The sequence below is a fragment of the Sitophilus oryzae genome, unplaced genomic scaffold (assembly GCF_002938485.1).
Source record: "Sitophilus oryzae breed Bouriz unplaced genomic scaffold, Soryzae_2.0 scaffold_1582_pilon_pilon, whole genome shotgun sequence".
NCBI lineage: Eukaryota > Metazoa > Arthropoda > Insecta > Coleoptera > Curculionidae > Sitophilus > Sitophilus oryzae.
In genome coordinates, this window is record NW_022146261.1 from 3,101,866 (window position 1) to 3,124,329 (window position 22,464).

Here is a 22,464-nt window from a genome sequence, read left to right on the forward strand (position 1 = left end):
GTGTTGTATGTAGACATGACATATCTGATTTGGAAAAAAAATATAAATATTTCTTCACTAAATGCATAGTAATTCAAAAAGTGCCAAAGTATTCGTGTTAGAATTATTAATGATTAGATCAATTATGATACCTGTAAAAACTAATTTAAAAATGGAACTTTTAAGTGATAAAAATATCGAAATTTTAAATGTACTTTTAAACTTAAATAATAATTGAAAATTTAAAAATGAGGAATTAAAATTGAAGAATCTGATTGATGGTTTTATAAAACAATTTATGTCAGAACTACCAAGAATAATTTTTAATGAAATAAAATGTGAAACAAAAATAAAATTAAAAAAGATAATGTAACAAATAATGTCCCACATAATTTATGTTAGTTTTTTTTATTATTATAATGCGCCATACATGTGTAACTGATTTTTATTACCTATTGTTATTATTAACATGTTTTTTTTTAAGTATTTAAGTTTAAGTATTTAAGAAAAGAATAAAAGCTACCTGATTTTTAACTTTTATATTATTTATTTTATATTAAAATAGAGATATTAAAATATGATTTTCATAATATATTAAATATATCAACAATCAATATCAAAAAATAATATAAAAATTTTGATTCCCAAATTTCTTCCGTTTTACGTGAACTCTCCTTAGGCAAAAAAGAGAGCTCTCTATTTCTATGGTTCAGAGCATATGGTTGTAATAGAAGACGAACTATTTTCTATATCGTTTTTTAACATCGTGGTGCGCAGGAAATTCACCAATATAACAAATCTAACTGAAAAAATTATTCCAGCGCATTCGGCAAAACCAAATTTCATTAAGTCTCACATTTACGTTGTTGTATCATAAGTAGATCTGTGGTATTACTTAACAACATATATTCTGATTTTTAAATGTTTTTTTCCGGATGTCATATTCCCAAGAAATCTCGACTACTATGAACGTTAAAGTAGAATTAATAATGAGGTACATACTTTTTTACCCTCTCCGTCCCCTCTGTAAAACTGTTCAGCTCGTGTCTTGCCTTCCACGACAGGATCTACAGTTTCCAAATGTGATGGATTTGCCACTACCGCTAATCGTATATTTTTGTTTGTAACTCGATTTAATCTATAAAAGAACAAAGAAACTTTTAGTAATAAATGGTAGAAATTGATTGGCCATATCAATTATTTAAAAAAATAACCGTTCAATGTATGTTCCTAAATGGTACTTCACATCACCAGAACCATCATCTGCGGCTTCCAGTCCAGCAAACTGAGTGAATAGTTGATATAAAGGCTTTCTGCAAACATTAGCTAATACATTTAAGCGTCCTCTGTGGGGCATTCCCATAACAATGCTCTCAACTCCCAGCTCTGTTGACTTGTCAATTACGGTTTTCATAGCTGGAATAAGCATTTCACATCCTTCCAATCCAAAACGCTTTTCTGATGACCACTTTCTAGCCAAAAATGACTCAAATCTGTGTATTGTAATTAATCAATAATAGATGAGGCAATAAATATACTGTACCCTCCTACCCGGTAGCTCTAGTCAATCTTGCCAGAATAAGCCTCTTCTGATCGGGACCTAAATCCATACAGCCTGGCGATTCCAGTCTTTGCCTGATCCAGTTGCACTGTTCAAGACTGTTTATAAACATAAATTCTACACCGATGTGACGACAATAGGACAATTCTAATCGCCGCAAAATTTCTCTTAATGGTAAAGATTTTTCACCTCCACCTATGAAAGTCGTTGAAGGCAACTTGAACACTCGATCCATATCATTCTCATCTAACAAAAATGTCAAAAGATATAAAAAATTAAATAATAAAACAAAATTAAAAAATCATAAAATGTAATTTAAATGATAAAAAAGCAATACAAAGTTAAAAGAAACATTTGCTATGAAATAAAAACAAACCATCATTTAGCGAAATACCTATAAAAATTCAGAAGGGTTTGGATCAGCTTGAAACGGTTTCTTAAGTAAGTTATACATATACAAGGTGACCAATGTTTTAAAAAAGCTGTATAGAAGGTTTCTTGTTGGAGTTTTCCACTCCTACCATTTTTACCACAAAAGTTACGGTTTTTGTAGAGAATTAAAAATACCAGATATTTTACATCATATAATTTTTTCTCTAAAGCAAATAGCAACAGATATAACTATTTTACTGTATATTTTATAGACAGATAACAAAGCTTGTCTATTCCCTAGCTACTCGTGGGATCAGTGAATGGATCAGGAGAAAAAATGAAACTGACGAGAAAGGATGAAACTGCCTCGATTCTTCTTGCAATGAGGGTGAAAATAGGGATTGGGTTAATACCTACCTTAAATTATTCACCCCGGTCCACAGAGGTCATTATTGCAGAATTAGGTGGTAATAAATAAATATTCAAAAAATACACGTATTGGAAAGTTGAAACGTATATTTTTTGAATGATAGTCGGTAAGTGATATAGATTATATGTATAATTAAAATAAATTAATCATACTAGTGGATGTTCCTCAATGATATGCTAGTATTTAGGTTATCCTTAGACGCATTTTAAGAAAAAACTTCATATGAATATATGTCTTAAACGTCATAACTTTTAAGATACAGGGTGGCTACGAAAAAATGAAAATTTTTAACTTTTTTCAACACATTCTGTTATTTTAAGTCGTCCTCGCATTTTACAACATAGATTGAGTTTAAAATATATGTCAAGAAAAAATGACTCCCTTCTAGCAAATAAAAAACAATTCGTTTTTATTTATTGACATTGTCTCTAAAAAAATAATTTTTGAAGTTCTTGGCACTTCTTGGCAGCCAACTTTGGAATGACTCTTTAGATAAAAGGATTACTCATAATAAAAACCTCTTTCAAAAATAAATATGAATAAATCCTGTATTTGACAAGTTACAAAATCCAGTTTTACGAAAGAAAAATAAACTTTTACGAAACATTTAAAAGAAATTCATTTTTCTATTATACACCGGGACGTAAATATCTTATGAAGTTACCTCAAAATACTTAAAAATACAAAATTAACCTCAAAAATCGCTGTCTAAGCAAATTTTAACTTTGAAAAATCAAAGATTGATGTCACAAAACCAATAAAATAAACAACCTAAGAAAAAATTAACTTTGACTTTGCGTGTATTAAAATTAACTTTATTTTTATGTAAAATTAACTTTGACTTGCCACCTATGTTGAGATAAAAAAATATTGTATGACGGTGTATTAACAATAAAATATAACATTAATCGTAGGTTTTTTGATAGCTTATTTATTAATTCCTAAAAAAAATAATATAGCCCTCGCTAGAGAATGCCGAGGGTAAACTCCCTAAACTCTTAGATTCTGCAGACAACTGAAGAAACTTAAAAATAAAAAAGATGTACAGGGACGGCAAGAAGGAGTCCCTTGATAAATTTCTAAAAAAGTGCAGATACAGAAAGAAGAAAAAACTTCCAACGGGCGAATAAAATAAATCCGAAAAAGGAAAAGCCTCCCACTAAAAATGCAAATGTATTAATGATAGTAGCCCAAAGTAGAAACCAAATAAGAAAGTGCCACACACGGCGTTTAGGAATCGTTTGTCTCGCTTGAACTGGCGCATCCTTGATTAGAACCAAGAGAGAAGGTGATCGTTTTTCTGTGACGCTCCTGGTATTTTCTTAGTTGGTTCGTACTCTAGATATGGAGAAAATACATTAAATGACATAAAAGACATTGAAAGACAAAAGCATAAAACTAAGAGAGACCTGCGAAGAACATAAAATGAAAATACTGAATGGCCTTTAAAACCTCGAAAATAACCATAAATACACAGGCACCAGGATACTAGACGCCTCAAAGCCCCTATAGTAGATTATAAAACCAGACGCACCAAATGGTACATAAGATACACGAGAGTATACAGGGTTGTTCACCACATACGACACGGAGTATTGTAGCTAAACGATTAGATTTTTACAATTTGTAAGTTTTGGGTTCGTTAAAATAAAAAAATATTTTTACAAGATACAGAGTGTCCCAAATAAGTAAAAAATATTATAGTTGTATTTTTTTAAATGGAACACCCTGTATATTATTCTTTTTTTGGATTCTACGATTGAAATAAAGGTAAATTTGATTAAGGTTTATCACACTTAAACCTTACCGTTTTTGAAATATTTTCAATTTTATGAAATTGCAGTAAAAATTTTAAGGCTTCATTTCTCCTAGGGTATCAAAGTTTTTAATACTAAATATTTACTGAAGATTATTTAGTGATCAGATATTGTGTTGCAATAATACAAATTTTACTACCTTATACAGAGTGTCCAAAAATTTATATTAAATAATTACTAGCTTTAAACGGCAATAACTTATTTAATTTAAATGGAACACCTTATATATTTTACGTGAATCAGATGCACAATGTAATTGTCTATCAAATTGTATTATACCATTTTTTATCCATCTCTTCAAGTTTTCGTAGAAAATGCATTTTCTTAGAATTTAGACCTCATTTATCACTATACCCATGGAATATTGACATTTCAGATTTTTTATAGCACTATAGGTATATGTACAAAATGTAAAGGTGGTAAATATTGCAAGCCCGTTGGCATACAAAAAAAACTATTTAAATCTTTGTAAAAGAGTATATCAATTAAATATACCACCATTATTTCCAACCAAAAATTAGTTAATTACATACTTTTAAATTGTTTTAATTAATAAAATATTCTACATAAATGTGGATTTGGCTCAGAAATCGATATAATAATAAGTTATGAAAATGAACGTCTCTGTTTTTATAAATAAGCATTCGTCAAAAATTGAAATAAAATTGGAACTTTTACCACACCGTCTAATACACACACAAAATTCAGTTTTCTATTATTTGGAGCAATTATTATTAATCAACGTAAACAGTCAATTAATGTAGTTTGAACACTGGGATCATATTAATTGATCCTCTTTAACAAAAAATATTTAAACAGTTTTTTTTATTTTTTAATCAAATAAGCGAACTATGTCGACAATATTGGTATCTGTACCCAAGAACGGTAAACTAATAGGATTGCTCATCTTCATAAGACGTATGTTCGCCTCTTCCCGCGCTTCAGCTGACAGTTGTGACGTCATTGGAGCCCTTGTCAAAGCCTTCGTGGCCTTGTCATGGTAGTGTGTATTATTAGTTGCCTATGGTAAACTTATAAAAATAAGAGCTGAGAAATTTTGAGTTTATTATTTTGTCAATTTTAAATGTGAAAAAGGTGTCTTTAAAGTTTTTAGAGCTATAGAGTGTATAAATACATTCATTTTGTGTTGTGGATTGTGACAAAGTGCCCACGATTTTGTTTATTAATTATTTTAAAGCAAAATATGGAAGTACTCTAAAAAGAATGCTTGCAAAAGATGATGCTGGGACCTGCTGTTCTTAAAAATGCATTATCCGAGTATTTAATACGATTTATACAGTTAATTTTCTTTACTGCATACATATAAGGTGTTTAAATAAATAAACTAAATAATGAACGTTTTGCATTCGGTAACCAATAATGCACGTGTGTGTATTATTGGTTGCCGGATAAGGACTAATAACCATGACAAGGGCTACAATGACGTCACAAAGCGAGTAGTTTTCGCATGCAGCTGGCGGACACTTTTGGCTGAATGAGCAATCCTATTAGGTTAACTGTTCTTGATCTGTACCCTTTAAATATTTGTTACATCTTTAAAAATAAGCTAAAATGTCAATATTGCATGGGTATAGTGATAAATGAGATCTAAATTCTAAAAAATGTATTTTCTAGGAAAACTTGAAGAGATGGGTAAAAAATGGTATAATACAATTTGATAGACAATTACATTGTGCATCTGATTCACGTAAAATATATAGGGTGTTCCATTTAAATTAAACAAGTTATTTCCGTTTAAAGTTAGTAATTATTTAATATAAATTTTTGGACACTCTGTATAAGGTAGTAAAATTTTTATTATTGTAACACAATATCTGATGAATAAATAATCTTCAGTAAATATTTAGTATTAAAAACTTAGATAGCCTTGGAGAAATGAAGCCTTAAAAGTTTTACTGCAATTTCATAAAATTAAAAATATTTCAAAAACGGTAAAGTTTAAGTGTGATAAACCTTAATCAAATTTACCTTTATTTCAATCGTAGAATCCAAAAATAGAATAATATACAGGGTGTTCCATTTAAAAAAATAAAACTATAATATTTTTTACTTATTTGGGACACTCTGTAACTTGTAAAAATATTTTTAAATTGTAGCTCTAATAGTCCTTCAACGAACCCAAAACTTACAATTTCTAAAAATCTAATCGTTTAGCTATAATAATCCGTGTCGTATGTGGTGAACAACCCTGTATAGAGAAATTGAATGCGGTTCCGATCATCATTTGCCAATTTCAAAAATCTGGATTAAATTCACAACAAGACAGGGTCGAACTGGCCATATAATCAGGCTGGCGATTGCCAGCCTAGCCCAATAGAAATGAAACAGAAAAAAGTGAGGTTTGGTTTGGCTATGTCCATGGAATATTGGAATATCTTGTAGGTCCTCTTGGGAAAGAAAATTCTCAAATTTTAAAAAAACACAAGTTTGGGTCATATTTCTTTTAAAATGCCAACCAAAGCCAGTTAAGCCACTGGACTCTTAAGTTTTCACTTTTTCGATAAGTTATATACTAGAGCTGGCATTTCTGGTCTTGGGTGTCGATTTTCGTGTGTACGAAGAGTACGGTCAATACGCTTAGCAAAATAAGATGTACTGAATAAAGACAGAAGGCAAGTATTTTCCCAAGCGCATGGAATCTAGAGTCAGATTAAGTGGTTATGTAATAAATACTTCGTATTTTTGCTCTCTCCGACTTACTAGATTGCCATAGCGATTCACTCCTATACATGTAAACGCCGACCCAAGGTTTCGCTTGCGAGCAGGGTATAAGATACTGTACGGAGAGAGTTACCAAGACACAAGGGAGGCCAAAAAATGCAACACTTTAAAATTCTCCCTGTAATTCAGGGACTAAGAATTCTAGGTCAAATCTGTGAGTAGCAGTATTAATTACATAAAAAACTAGCACATTGATGTGAAAACCGCATCTCTGTATCTCTACTCATAAACGATGAAACCTCGTAAAACAGTCGAGAATGGGACACCTGTATACTAATGTAAGTGATGAGATGAATGGAGTTACAAAATCAATTTAATGAGATTCTCCTATTTGAATCGATTACGTCACTTTCAGGCATAATTTCAAGTGTGCGGAGATATACAGGTTGATCCGAACTGTATTCTGGAAATTTCAGCAGCATATTCCGCATATAAAAATAAGCAAAAAAGTTCGTATTCGTATGTATGTCCTAAAATTCTTAGTTTCGGAGATACAGGGTGTAGAAGTTTCATTTTTATTTCGATTTTTTCCAAATAATTTCTGAAGTAACGTCAATATTTGGATGAAAAGATTTTGGTGTCTGAGAGTTTTTTGATATGAGAAATTTGATTTTCATGTCAATAGGACTCCTACTTGTAGAGGGCGCCACCTACATATGTTTTAACTGGTTTGAAGATTGATAACTTTTCGTCCATACCTGTATAAATCTACTGAATAAAAAAATATACATTTACAACTTTTTCTACACAAAAAAGGTCTCTTGGTAAAAATCGCTACGAGTAATGGTTCTCGAGATATTTGGAATTGAAATTATCAATACCTGTCATCATTGACATAAATTAAACATGTTGACTAAATAGTTATTAGACTGAAATCATAAATTTGAAATCTTTTTGTGCCAAAAGTTCAACAGAAACTGTTTAATCATAATCTTTTCGCAGAAAAATTTATGATTAATTTAAAAAAATAAAAATGTATTATTTCAGTCAAATAACTATACTCAACGTGCTAATTTTTTGTCAATAATGACATGTATTGACTATTTCCATTCTAAATATCTTGAGAACGGTTGCTCGTAGCGATTTTTACCAAGAGACATTTTCTACGTAAAAAGTCATGAAAATGTATATTTTTTAGTCAATAGTTTTATACAGGTACGGAGGAAAAGTTATTACTCTTCGAAACAGTCAAATCGCATGTAGGTGGCGCCCCTACAAATAGGAGTCATTTTGACATCAAATTTCTCGTGTCACAAAACTCCCAGACACCAATTTTCGTCCAAATATTGACGTTACTTCAGAAATTATTTAGAAAAAATCGAAATAAAAATGAAACTTCTACACCCTGTATCTCCGAAACTAAGTATTTTAAGACATACATTTATACGAACTTTTTTACTTATTTTTATCTGCAGAAGATGCTACCGAAGTTTCCGGAATACAGTTCGGACCATCCTGTAGAATTAGGCTCCTAATTTGGATTTTTTCAAAACATTGTGTCACCGTGTATAGTAAAATTTAAAAATATTCAAAAAACATCTCCAGTCCCACATTTTATAATTATATTTTTAAAAAATTTAAATATATTTTACTTCGACTCATAATAAATAGTCATATTAAAAGAGTAATATAAAATATGCTTACGCCGCATAAACTGTTGAACTTGTCTCTTAAGTTCTTCTGAATAGGTTCTTGAAGGGCTGTCTAAAAGTTGGAACAAAAAAAAAGAAGCAAGCTATTTCAGAAAAGCCTTATGAAAAGAAAACGTAAAACAATATAAGGTATATTAATATAATTAACAACACAAGATATTAATAAAAACAGTTAGTTATATGACAAATGTTTAAAGATGTTTTGATAAACGGTTTAATCGTTTCAAATGACGTTAAAAACTTTGTTATCACATCATAAAAGTATCCAATAAAACATAAAAAGAAATCTCGAAAAGTGTATAAAAACAAAATTCTTAACTCTTGAAACGAAATTTTTTTTGGCTTGTTTCGAGATCTCTCTTACCAAAATTGTAATTTTTGTAAATAAGTTCTTGCGGTGTCTGATCATCCAAATCAGCGCTGTTGATGCCAAGTGGATCCAAATTAGCAATGTGATGCCCTCGTATCTAAAAACATTGCCAACACCTCTACAATACTACAGAATTTGTTATTGGTGCGTTAAATAAGTTAAAAATTAAAAAAAAACTCTTAATGGTAAAAGGAAATTAAATAAGGAAACAAAATATATTTTTGTAGATTTTTAAATATCTATAAGTAGTATAAAGTAGTAAGAAATAATGAAACATGCGATGAATTAATCTCAATTAGAGCTGAAACCCAATTTTCTGATGTAAATGAATCCAGATGAAACAAAACAGCCTATTTTAAACATGCGCCAATATAAACCTATTCTCTCTAACGGTTCTATACTATGACTATTATTTTGACATTAGACTTCTCTCGCTAAATGAAATATGTATTTTTAATATGTAGGTCACTAAAAAATTAATAGTCTGTTCATACTTCCAATAATAAATGTTTCTTTTTCCTCGTGGAAAATTCTAGAGGAAGAACTCTTAAGCCTACCTAACTTGTGCTGACGAATAACTTCTGAAGGAGCTGCACCCATTAAATCGCTAATAGTCGCGGTGCGATCAGAAAACATAATATCAAGTGGGTCCAGTTTAGCCACTAAATGACCGCGTTGCTAAAGCAAAATCAAATATTCTATAAATACAAGTACAATAATACCGATTTGTAGGTACTAGCTTATCTTAATATGTAGGATAACCAAAGATATTTAAACTCAAGAGATACAATTGTTTACCTTTCTCCTTCATCAGCCATTATTCTATCCTTATTTTCCCATCTCTCTTACACCGAAAACATTTGCCAGATTTACCTGTATATTGGTATTAGTATTCGATTAAATACCACCACCAATTATTAAGTAATAAATAATTTCGTTATATTTTTGTAATATATCAACTACATTAATTTGCTATAACGTCAATTTTTGCATTTAATGCTTAACTGCTTTACTATTTTAAATTTTATAATGGAATAAAAATATCATGGTCGTGTTTCTTTTAATAATAAAAAGCAGTTTGGCAACGTCACTTTTAGAAATATGCCGGCGTAGTACAACGTATTTCGAGGATGAATGGAAAATCCTAGATTCTCCTTTTGCGATGTTGCTATGCCGCCGATTAACCTCCATATTCTTTATTTGCAGTATTATAGTATTTTTGCGTTATTTTGTGGACATTATTTTGAAAATATGGTGCATTCATGTATTGTGTACAAGAGAGTGTATCATTTAAATCCAAATTTAACTTTTCACCGGCAAATACAAATAAGTAGGGTTAGGTATATTACTATATCCTATTCTCTGTAGATCAGAGGCGTACCTAGACATAAAAAATAGCAGATCTCTAAATTATATTTTTAGGTTTATTTTTTAAATCATATTATATTTATTATGTTTTTTAAATTATACATTTATTAATTAAATTATTTGTAGGAAAAAGGTACATGGTACATACTAATTACCAATAAGTTAATAACAATTTTTGTTTCCCTTTTAAGAAAGGGTATTGAATGTTAAAAATTAAATTTAAGTTCTATAAACCGCTTGTAATTTATAAAAAACATCTATTTTCGAAAAACCGTACTTTCTTATAAGAATAAATCTAATCTAGGTACCTACTTGGGTTTGACAAACCATTACCTACCTTTTGTGAAAATTTTATTGGTGTGTACCAAAGATGGAATTTTGCGGCCTTACTTTTTTTGTTGCCGTTACAATTTTATACGACTTTTGTTTTAAATTTTGGTTGCTATAATGTAAATGGACATCTTTTGACATACATATAATTAATGTTCTTATTACATGAATTTTATGACTTTCTTACATTTTATTGTATTGAAATTCTTTGCACATGCATTTTTTATTATTTATAAACAATATGAATTTTCCTTATATTATGATTTTGTAAAATTATCGCTACTTTTCTGATGACTGTGTATTATAATATCAAATAATTTTGTTTAGATATACACATACCGTATGATCGAATAAAAACGGCGTCCAGTTGGCTTGGAAATGACGATCGATGGCATTTCCTATATAAATTTACATATAAAATGACAGCGATCTTCATTTCATAGCCATCGCTGACGCCGTTTTTATTCGATCATACGATATAATATATATCTTATATTTTCAGCTCTGATTTACTGTGTTTGAAACATCCCTAAAATGAAAGTTAAGGTAAATAAATGTTGAATTTTCTTACTTCTTATTCCCTCATTAATGAACAATTGTGAACTAATAAAAATTATAAGGCACATATTAAATTTTAATCGCTGTTTTTTATTGTAGTTGTAAAATTCATATACAGGGTGTTTCAAAACAAATGCGAAAAACTTCAGGGGGTGATTCCTTGTTCAAAATAAAGGGTAGTTTGCTTCATAAACGTTGGGTCAAAAGTCAACCATTAGGGAGATATTGCGGTACAAAAATGGCGGAAAAATAATGTTTTTATTTTTTATCTTGAAAACGAAAAGAGATAGACTAATAAAATTTTATGGAAGCATTACTGTTATGAAAACACACTTTCTGGTAATTTTTTCACTGTTTTAAAATGAGTGGAAGAGGTTGAAATAAACTACCCCTATAATTGTTGTTAACGAAATTTAAAGAAAAATCTTATCAAATACATGCAAAAAAATTAATTTGGATAGTTTAGTTTGTTTAGAAACTTTTTTATCTCTCGTATTTTTTTGATAAATCTCACCGATTTGAAATTAAAAAATAAAATGTAAAGCATTACATGTCAGGACAAAAAACATTTTCTGATAAAGAATCTAGTGAGCTGCTGTAATTTTTTTAGGAAAAAATCTAGTCGGCCGCTGTTACTTTTTAGGATGTTCCTAATATTATTTTATTTGACATTACCCTACTGCAATACGTTATTATCTAGATGATTATTATTATCGTTATTATCACTAGATTCTTAATCTAAAAATGTTTTCTGTCCTGACATGTAAGGCTTTACATTTTATTTTTTAATTTCCAATCGGTGAGTTTTATCAAAAAAACACAAGAGGTAAAAAAAGTTTCTAAACAAACTAAACTATCCAAATTAAAGCATTTGCATGTGTTTGATAAGATTTTTCTTTAAATTTCGTTAACAAGAATGATAGGGGTAGTTTATTTCAACCCCTTCCACTCATTTTAAAAAAGTAAAAAAATTACCTGAAAGTGTGTTTTCATAACAGTAATGCTTCCATAAAATTTAATTAGTCTATCTCTTTTCGTTTTCAAGATAAAAAATAAAAACATTATTTTTCCGCCATCTTTTTACCGCGATATCTCCCTAATGGTTGACTTTTGACCCAACGTTTATAAAGCAAACCACCCTTTATTTTGAACAAGGAATCACCCCCTAAAGTTTTTCGCATTTGTTTTGAAACACCCTGTATATATAATAATAAAGTTTTTATTATTTTATATATAAAATATTGTGTTATTAGGTTAAAATAACTATTTTATTTTGTTATTGCTAATAGAGGGAATCTCATTCGCCGGAGACGAACAAGGTTTGGAACAAGATATTGAAACTGCATTTACTAATACACCTAAAATTTGATATTTTATTTAATAAAATAAAGTAAAAAACGCTTATTAATTTTTTACTCGTTATGCTTATGTGAAAAGCCATCTTATAATAAAAAATTATACCGGTTTTTATTTTATTTCGCTATCCTCCCTCAACTTATTTTTTTTTACAATGCGACAAATATGTAAGATAAGTTTTATTATTATTTTATTTTAATTTCGTCCCGTTGCTGCCAAAAGTCACTAACTTACTTTTTATTACTTCCGAGAAAAAAGATGAATTGCATTGCATGAAGATGTTATAGTTAGTAACTATTCGGTATTAAAATAAAACATAAATAGCCAGAAATCGTAGTTAATGACTTTTACAATCGATTTTCCGCTTCAAAACATAGTTATGATTGAATTTGGTTGTTCGGAAAAATGTTAGTGACTTTTGGCAGCAATAGGACGATTTATTAAACAATTATTTTTATTTCCTTAAAATACTGTCGGTCGATCGGCACGCCACTGGAAATTGACCTCAAACGTCTAATCTTTGTAGACAACTACATTGTTGCCATCGAGCAGATACCCCTATTTCCTTCTCTATCCATTCTCTCTTGCACTCGTTGATTTTCGCAAACCAATGTGTGATGAAGCTTTAGAGCGTTTTATGAATGGATCATTGTATCTCCCGAGTTTAAATATCTTTGAGAATAACAAAGAAAACTTTGATTTATAAATCGCTGACTATAACGGGTGAAAATATTTTTTTAGTTTAACAAGTTATACTAGAAAACGAATGTTAAGATAAGTATAATAACTTATTGTAAGAAGAAATTTCATGCTAAAACGTGGCCATATGTATGGGTGGATTTGCCTAAAATCAAATTGTTACCTAAATAAGCAATTCATCCAAAAAGTTTCATAACATTTTTGTATCTACTACGATTGCGTAAAAGATTCAGGATTATAAGGATATAAGGTTTATAACTAATATGGTAGTCTACAATATGATATAGACAAATTTTGCTTAATGATAAGATAATCAAAAATAACTGTCCATTTGATTTAAATTAAAAAGAAATTGTGGCCTTATGTTGACATAATATTCTCTTCTTAAAATAAAATTAGTTTTTCTGGATAGCTAAATTTTCTATTCTACTCTTTATTTCTAAAAGAACTGAAACACGCTGTATTTAATTAATTTACCTAAGTGAACAAACACAAATGAACACTGATACCCGGTGTTTGAAATTCGATTCTCGCGATTGTTGCGCGATTGGGATAGATTAGCAATATCGGGTGGCTCAATTTAGGGTAAAGTTACCTATCTATAAGCCCGGTGATAATTCATGGACTAACTATTGGCCATACAACGGCGAGATCCGAATTTGAAACACACTTTAAATATATTTCATAAATATCATAACAGCACAGAGTATTTACAAACATCTTCGACGCCTTAAAAAATTAAATTAATTTACAGAGAAAAAATAAAAATATTTAATATAAAGCAATGAACATGCACTTATGAAAACAAATATTGAAGGCTATGTTTCCATGAATCGATAACATTATGCATAGCATGAATAGAAATATTTTTTTACCTGGTAACTTCTAATAATAGCCTGTACAGCTAAATGATCATCAATAATCTTCTCATTAATACCTTGGCCAGCTAATGCTGAACCTCCTAGGCTAGGTATAAGGGCACCTAGTGGGACCTCGTTTCTTGAAGGTGTGGCTAAACTTGGAGGTGATATATACCCCTGCCCTCCAGATTGTGAATTTCGAAAAAAAGCATCCCATGACTGAAAGTAAAATATTAAAAGTTAAAAACTAATTTGTATTTTAATAATTGTATTCAAAAATATATTAAATTTTCTCTAGTAAATAAAACCCCTCATATCTGCAAAACACTTTAAATACAAAAAAAAATATGTTTTTAATTCTCCATATAAAAGGAACAGATACAAAGTTTTCCTTTAAAAAAGGAAGAAAAAATATTTTGTATTTTAGAAAGTTATTTACTCATTATGTTATATTTATAGTATACCGGGCGTCCCAAAAGTGGCTCACCCTTATAACTTTTTTATTTTTTCAGGTAAAACAACGATATTTGGTATGTTAGTATATGGCATAAATTAGGATTGATTGACATATTCAATTGTTTCCGGTTTCACCGGAAATGACTATAACTTTTAATTTTTAAATAGCGCCATCGGTATTTTTTTACTTTATTCGATAGAAAATGACACTCTGAATAGAATGACATATCATATGTCAACTTTTGACATTTTCGCATATTGTTTGTTTGACTCGAAATACCAAGTGTGTGGTGTCAAATTATTCGTAAAAAAAATGATTTTTCCAAATATGCTAAAGAGCCACCCTTGTACCATTTGAAAAAATTGAGAAACGATTAAAAATACGATTTAGGTATCTTTTAACTGGCCAAGACAAGACACTAGACAAAAACATTAGCCGATCAAATATATTTTTCCAAGGCTCCTTGATTAAAAATTAGTGTTTTTAACACAGCCATCGCACTCTAGATTGAAATTTAAAATATATTTTGTTTTTGAGCGAATATGTCAAAAGTTGACATATGATATGTCATTCGATAAAGAGTGTCATTTTCTATCGAATAGTAGTTGTAGTCATTTCCGGTGAAACAGAAAGAAAGAAGCAATCCAAGAAATTTAGAAGCAATTTTATCGCTCAACTTAGTTGCTACAAAATCGCCCAGTGAATGCCCCCGTTAAGGGAAATGGCTAGAAATTATTTTCAAGTTCAAAAAATGTCCGCTAGAAGGCGCATCTGTCGTAGTCAATCAGAAAACGAATCTGTTATCAAAAATAAGGGATATTTCAAATATTACTATTGTAATCACGGAATGAAGCAACTGATCGGGTATGGACATATAGAGCGAATGAAGAATACAAGATGGCCGAAGAGAATAATGAATGGGCAACCAACGGGCAGAAAAAAACGGGAAAGACCGAGACTGGAATGGCAAAAGAGCGTACACAAATCGATGAGAGAGGATTCGTACAATCCTCTCAACAGAGGATAGTACGAACAGAACTGGCTGGAAATTGGGTGTCAGGCAACGACGAAAAACGTTTTACCCTTGTATATGTATTTTTACAGTAGATCAAACTAAGACGTTTATGGATGTAAAGCACCAGATGGCGGGGCGTATTTCACAGTCTATTGCTACAGAACTTGTTAAGCTTGATTTTCATGCATCCGTTATCCGACGATACGATGATACGATATTAAGTTTATTCGTTGAATTTAAAGACTTCGATTGGTTAGAAACGGTTAACCAATCCAAGCCTTTAAATTCAACCAATAAAATTGATTTCGTATCATCGTATCGTCGGACAACGGATGCATGAAGATCAAGCTTTACTCGGAACTCTCTTATTAAATATGCTATAAAAGCTGGTAATTATACAATTCGGCCATTGTAAATACCCGAAAAACTCCTCAAGGCCGACGAGGCCGATGTTTCTCACTGATAAGAAAATAAGTTTATTCATATAATTTGCGAGATATTTTTTCTTTCTAAATGCACATTTTAAAGTATTTTATATTCTTTGTCTACTTGATCTATTCTACTGGTCGCACGTATCGATGTTCTGTTTCTTCTAGTTTTAAAAAATTTTCTTATTTGTAGTTGTAGTGTAAAATTAGATTAATTTATTAAGTTTGATTATTTGTTTAGTGTAGAATACCAGAAGTAGTTTAGTAGTGTTTTTATAAGAGTTTATTTTATAGTTAAGGAGTATGCGAAGGGGTAATTTATTGTTATTTTTTTCTTTTTGTTTTATTAATTAGTAAGTTTGATAATTTGTTTAGTGTAGAATACAAGAAGTAGTCGTGTAGTATTTTTATAAGAGATTATATCCGTTTATTTTGTAGCTAAGTAGTAGGTGAAGGTATTTGGGCATTTTTTTCTTTTTGATTTTCTTTTTTCTTGAAGGAAGCTTCAACCTCGTTTAAAAGTGCGTTATATAAGAAATTCCTGAAATTTTTTAAACTTTTTTGATGACATCTTGGTGAACATCCCAAAGCGCAACTTTGACCCAATTTAACCATGTTCAAATCTATTACGGTTACCAAGATACCAATGCTCGTATCCCGAAATTGTAGCACCCTGTATATACTACTGTTATCAATGGAAAGGTTTTAATTTTTTTGGTATAGCGTATTTTGCTCTATCTGATAAAATAAAGTGGTGGGGAAAGTTAAACGTGCTTTTATTAAAATAAGGATAAGTCTGGTTTAGGGTAACTAATTTTAATTAACTAGAGCCCGTTTAAAAAGCTTTTCTTCTTTAATAATCTGTAGTACAAACCACGGCACATAAAACAATCGGCACGCCAACTCTACTCAGATTCCATTGTTTAAAATTTCTATAAAATTTGACCTTGTCGGCGCCATTATGGTTTCCTAGTCAGGGCCGGATTAAAACGTATTAAAAAATTTCTCAGAAAATACGACAGGGTCGTATTAAAAAAATACTGTAATTGACTGAAACTGAATTTTATTTACAATACTTTTGTCCAAACAAATGAATCGTTAACCGCGCATACTTCTCGAAAAGTAAAAATGAAAAAATCAATTAAATATTTCACTGTAGAGAATAGACAATTAAAATTAAAAAACATGCAACTAACAAAAACATGCCAGGAGTTACAAACAAGAATTAAAAAAATACCAATAAAATATTTATTGAACAATATAAAGAGGCTACGTACAAATTATGCCCATCAATGGGCGTAGCAAATTTTATTAATATTCAAATTTCACAAATTAATAAATCCACAATTTTTTTTGAGAAACTTTTATTTTTTTCATGGCAGGAAACAAAGTAGGTACCGCAATGTATTTTATACGGTTACAAAGTGAATTGGTAAACATTTTAAATTCAAAGTGAACAGAACACAACCTGTACTTGTGGGCCTTATTTATATCTTCAATCAAGTCTTCTCCGTTAGCTGCAATTGCCCATGTTCTTGCCCTAAAAATGTATTGTTAACTTATTTTCGATATACTCATTTTATTTATTTTTATAATTATATTTAAATGAATAATATAATGATTTTTAAATTTAATTTTTATTTTTATGTCTAGATTTTAATTTTACATTATTATAACATTAAATTTTATTTTACTAAATGTTTAACATTAAATCTTACTAATATTAAAGTTTGTTAAGATTTTTAATTAGATCTTCCTATTTAGCTGAATGTCCTAATATGTATACTACTGTTTTTTTAACTAAAATATGTTAAAATAATTAATCACATATGTATATACATACCTAATCGGATCTCTAGGAAACAGAAAGAAACTTTTATTGCAGTTTAGTCCTCTACTCGGGCAGTTTTTTGCTGCACAACTTCGCCCAGGCATTTTAAAAACACGTAAAAATTAACGATTTAAAAATGTTCAGAAAAACAAAAATAAATTATATAACACAAGAAACGAAAATAAACTAGAAAAACCAAATATATAACACAATAAACAAAAATAAAACAACAACTATAAAATATAACTCAAGAAATAAACAAAATAAATTAATCCGTGCGTTACTGACTCGAATCAGCCGAAAGTGTGCGCAGTCGATGAAAGAAACTACGACACTGGTTACTTTCTGTTGATGGAAACCCTAATGGCGGCGTGCGCGACGGTATGCGCGTAGCGTTCCCGCCAAAGAGAGTTAGCCTGCCGTGTGATTTATATGCCGTGGTACAAACTATGTTTCCATAGATTTTGCCGTGGTAGCTAGAGGGCGCTGTTTGACATTACAACAACAGATATTTCAATATAATTTAAGTAATTATTAAAATCCTGCAATATAAGGCTTTTAGAGTGGCTTCTGAGCAATTTAAATGTATTAAAATCTTGCAAATTTTTATAAATTTTCCACTTATTGTGAAACTTATTTTTTTCTTTAATTACCTTTATAGTTGAAGCGGTGAAATAAACGGGATAATTACGATTGCGATAGCCCATTGGTACATAATGGGCTATTAATTCTTTTAAAATGATATTGAATCTTGACAAATTAATTTCTATATTATTACTAGATAGCATATTATCCCATTGTACCTCTGATAGTGCTCTATTAATATCATTGTAATTAGCTTTATGAAAATTGAAAAATTTACAACTAGGAAGAAGAATAGTTTTTGTGTGTTCCAATTGAAGGAGAAACTCTACTGCCGGATGATGATGATCCTCAGTAACAAGAGGTGACGAACAGTGTGATAGCATATCAACAGTTTCTGAATTGTTACATAAAATTAGATCCAAAATTCTACCAGAAACGTTTCTTACGTAGTTGAATTGCATCATACCGCAAAACGAAAATATATCTATTACGTAAGCCGATTTTGCTAAATTAATATAAAAGATCGAAAAAAAATCAATGCCACTTTTCTTAAATTAAATACTCAATTTTAACAAATTTTGGTTTGCCTAAAAAATAATCTATGATGTCCACTACCATAACATAAATAAAGATATTTAAATAACTCAAATTCAAAATAGTTTCATATTTAAATACGTGGAATCTATCTCTACAATAAAATAAATAAAAAAAATAAGCAATTTTTCAGAACTTACAGCATGTACACTAGATGGATCTGCAAGCCAAGCATTATACATATCTTCAACATATTGTCCGGAACTTCCATTTAAGAATGGTTCTGCTGCTGCAGGAACGTTATAAGCTCGGCACTGACTGCATTGTAAAACTGCTGGAGAATTTTTAATAAGCCATGAAGCAAATTTTTGTGATGGGATGCCTGCTGAAATAGCAGTCACAAGGGTCTTGGCACGATGCATAGTTTGTTTCAAATCGTGTTTCTAAAAATTATTAATTAATGTAAATACAAAATAATTTACACTCTTAGGATCAACAAAGCAAACAAATTATAAAAATTGTTTATCTATTATATCTTCATAGAAAGCACACTTGATCCAAAAACTTTGATCATAATGTAGAGTACAAACCAACTAAGAACATGTCATGACCTTCATAGAAAACGATCGCCTTCTCTCTTGCGTTCTAATCATGGACGCGCCAGTGCAAGAGAGACAAACGATGTCTAAGTGATGACGCTCGTAGCATGTTCTTAGTTGGTTCGTACTCTACATATATAAAACACTTTATAGCTGATTTAAGCTTGATTTTCATGCAAAGATGCATACACATATATGCATCTTTCTCTTCTATGCAATTAGAGAGACAAATATACTATAAATCTAGTGTTGGGTCATGATACAAAAAAAAGGTATGATATTGCGCAGGTTGGTCGCTACGTCACAAGTGATATCGGCACCATTGGTAGGCTTAAAGCTTGATTTTCATGCATCCGTTGTCCGACAATACAATGATATGATAATAATTTTATTGGTTGAATTGAAAGACTTCGATTGGTTAACACTTTCTAACCAATCAAAGTCTTTAAATTCAACCAATAAAATTAATATCGTATCATCGTATCGTCGGACAACGGATGCATGAAAATCAAGCTTTAAGCCGACCAATGGTGCCGATATCACTTGTGACGTAGCGACCAACCTGCGCAATATCATACCTTTTTTTGTATCATGACCCAACACTAGATTTATAGTATATTTGTCTCTAATTGCATAGAGGAAAAAGATGCATATACATATATGTATAAAAGAGAAAAACTATACATATGAAATGTCAAACTTCAATCTTGACTCAATTTTCTTTGTTTATGTTGTTAAGGAAACTGTTTTCAGAAAAGTTTTGGACATAGGTTTTGGATATTTTCTATCCCCAATCAAGGGATTTTCTATCTCCAAATTTTCGTTTTTCTAAAAAACTGTAAGGGACCGCCAAAAAAATGTTCAGATTCTTATCTACAACCTCAAAATAGCTATGTAGCCAGATGTAGCTAGCAGCTAAGTAAACCAACGAGTAGCGACAGTCCGGTTTTCAATTTTCTTTGCGGCTGCGCGAAATAAGTAGTCTATCTGTCATATGAAGAAGAGAAGTTGCCTCTGTTGCCATTTATCAAATATCTCTATATACTCTATTTCAAGTATGCCTCAAGCAACGAATAATTTTTTAATTATTTATTAGCTGTAAGATATTTTATACATTCAAATTTAGAAATAAGGATTAAACAAAACAAAAAAAATATGTATAAAACTTTAAAATTAATTCCACTTCAAATTATAAGCAGCGTATACCATGTTTATAGGACCACTTCATAAGTTGAGCAGTTAAATAGGTAGTCTATCTGTCAAACACGTCAAAAGAGAGAGAAAGAAAATATGGTCCCACCACATCAAAAGAGCCGATGGTTTCTGTCGCTACTCGTAGCTAGTCAATGACTAAAGAATACAAGGACATGTAACATATATGAGCTGCAGCAGAATTTGTGCTATTAGACGCAGATTTTTCTGGAAGTAACGAATGAGTCATCAGCTGGTCATCAGCGACAATTTTAGCAATTTATAATAGTTTGTGTGTAGTGAACTTTGTATAAACTTTATTACAATGGTGATTAGTTGTTCAGCATTCAAGTGTAAAAGCCGCAGCGATAAGAAAGAGCCAGGAGTTTAGTTTCATAAGTAAATAAACAGCCCACTCCACCATTTTACCGTTTTTTTTTATTGAATTTGATAATTATTTTTCTGATATTATATGCACTTGATATGTGTTATACGTCTATACTAGTTTTGTACAGGGTGGGTCAAATTGGTCGCTTTTAAAGGGAAATACCCTTTTCTATAGGAAATAGACGAAAACTAATATCGGTGTCTGGAGCTCAATTTTTATCAAAAACATGATGGTGAAAACTGCATATCGATATCTGTGACTGTTTCGGAGTTACGGGGTGTTTTTCAAGTAATGTAACTTTATTTCTATGGAAAATTTTGTATTTTTATGAAAACATTTCCAAAGCACCTTTTTACGTAGAATTTAATGGTTTAAGTATATATTTTTTAAAATTAACAATTTAAGAATTATCAAGAAAAAAATTGATTTTATATATGGGACACCCTGTATATTTTTAATTCATTGAAAAGAATTTAAAATTACCGTTCCAAAAATATAGCATACTTGATATTTTGCTTGATCTTGCGAGATATAGAGTTTTTTAAAAATTCGCCCACTTTTAATAAGTAGGCTGTAATGCAAAAAAATCTTTCTTGTAGTACATAGCTGTTAAAACAAAAATAATATTTACAGTGAGAGATGCAAAATTTTTACAATTTAAATTATATTTAACAACATCATCACATTTAAACTATATCTAATAACAATAAAAATTAATAGCAAACCAAGACATGAGATTTTGCTACAGTTGTTCGACATATCGACCGTCTATTGTTATGGACAGATGGGACCGTTTTTTGGAACATTTCTCGCGAAATTCATTAAGTCAGTGGGGATGAAAGTTACTCTCGCCGCTAAGTACTTCTAATTCTTGTCTAGATTATGCGGGCAATTTTGAAATAAAAACCTTTATTCTTCCGCATGGGTAAAAATCGATAGGCACTAAGCTCGGCGGCCTCGATGGCCAACGGCTGGGATCTTCGTTAGCTATTCAATTATTCTCGAAATTGGCTACAAAAATTTGCTGATAACTTCAGCGTTCTGAGGCGATGCCTCATCTTGCTGGAAAAATATGTTTTCGAGTTCCATTAGGGGCAGATCATCAATAAAGGGTCCAGCCTACTATTAGTTAAAAGTGGCGAACTTTAAAAAATTCTGTATTTCTAAGAGGAGTATAACAAAATATCAAGTGTGCTATATTTTTGGAAAGGTAATTTTAAGTTCTTTTCATATAATTAAAAATATACAGGGTGTCCTAAATAAAAAATCAATTTTTCTGTTGATAACTCTTAAATTATTAATTTTAAAAAAATTATATTTAAACTATTAAATTCTACGCAAA

General features: G+C 30.3%; 1 protein-coding gene across 6 annotated transcripts in view; it reads right to left on the reverse strand.

The window, feature by feature from the left end:
* LOC115879536 (2-oxoglutarate dehydrogenase, mitochondrial) overlaps positions 1 to 22,464 on the reverse strand; it is a 56,240-nt gene that overhangs the window by 29,388 nt on the left and 4,388 nt on the right. Inside the window, exons 2-8 of one of the 6 annotated variants that reach the window (XM_030896422.1) lie at positions 19,145 to 19,387; positions 14,110 to 14,313; positions 8,918 to 9,020; positions 8,546 to 8,605; positions 1,531 to 1,786; positions 1,194 to 1,472; positions 982 to 1,117 (exon numbers count right to left, since the gene is read on the reverse strand). In XM_030896422.1, the coding sequence (XP_030752282.1) occupies positions 982 to 1,117; positions 1,194 to 1,472; positions 1,531 to 1,786; positions 8,546 to 8,605; positions 8,918 to 9,020; positions 14,110 to 14,313; positions 19,145 to 19,366 (1,260 nt within the window). In that variant the 5' untranslated portion in view covers positions 19,367 to 19,387. Of the gene's footprint in view, positions 1 to 981; positions 1,118 to 1,193; positions 1,473 to 1,530; positions 1,787 to 8,545; positions 8,606 to 8,917; positions 9,021 to 9,480; positions 9,602 to 14,109; positions 14,314 to 19,144; positions 19,388 to 22,464 lie in introns of those variants that run through there. The other 5 variants (XM_030896425.1, XM_030896424.1, XM_030896423.1 and 2 more) reach the window with 5 other exon arrangements.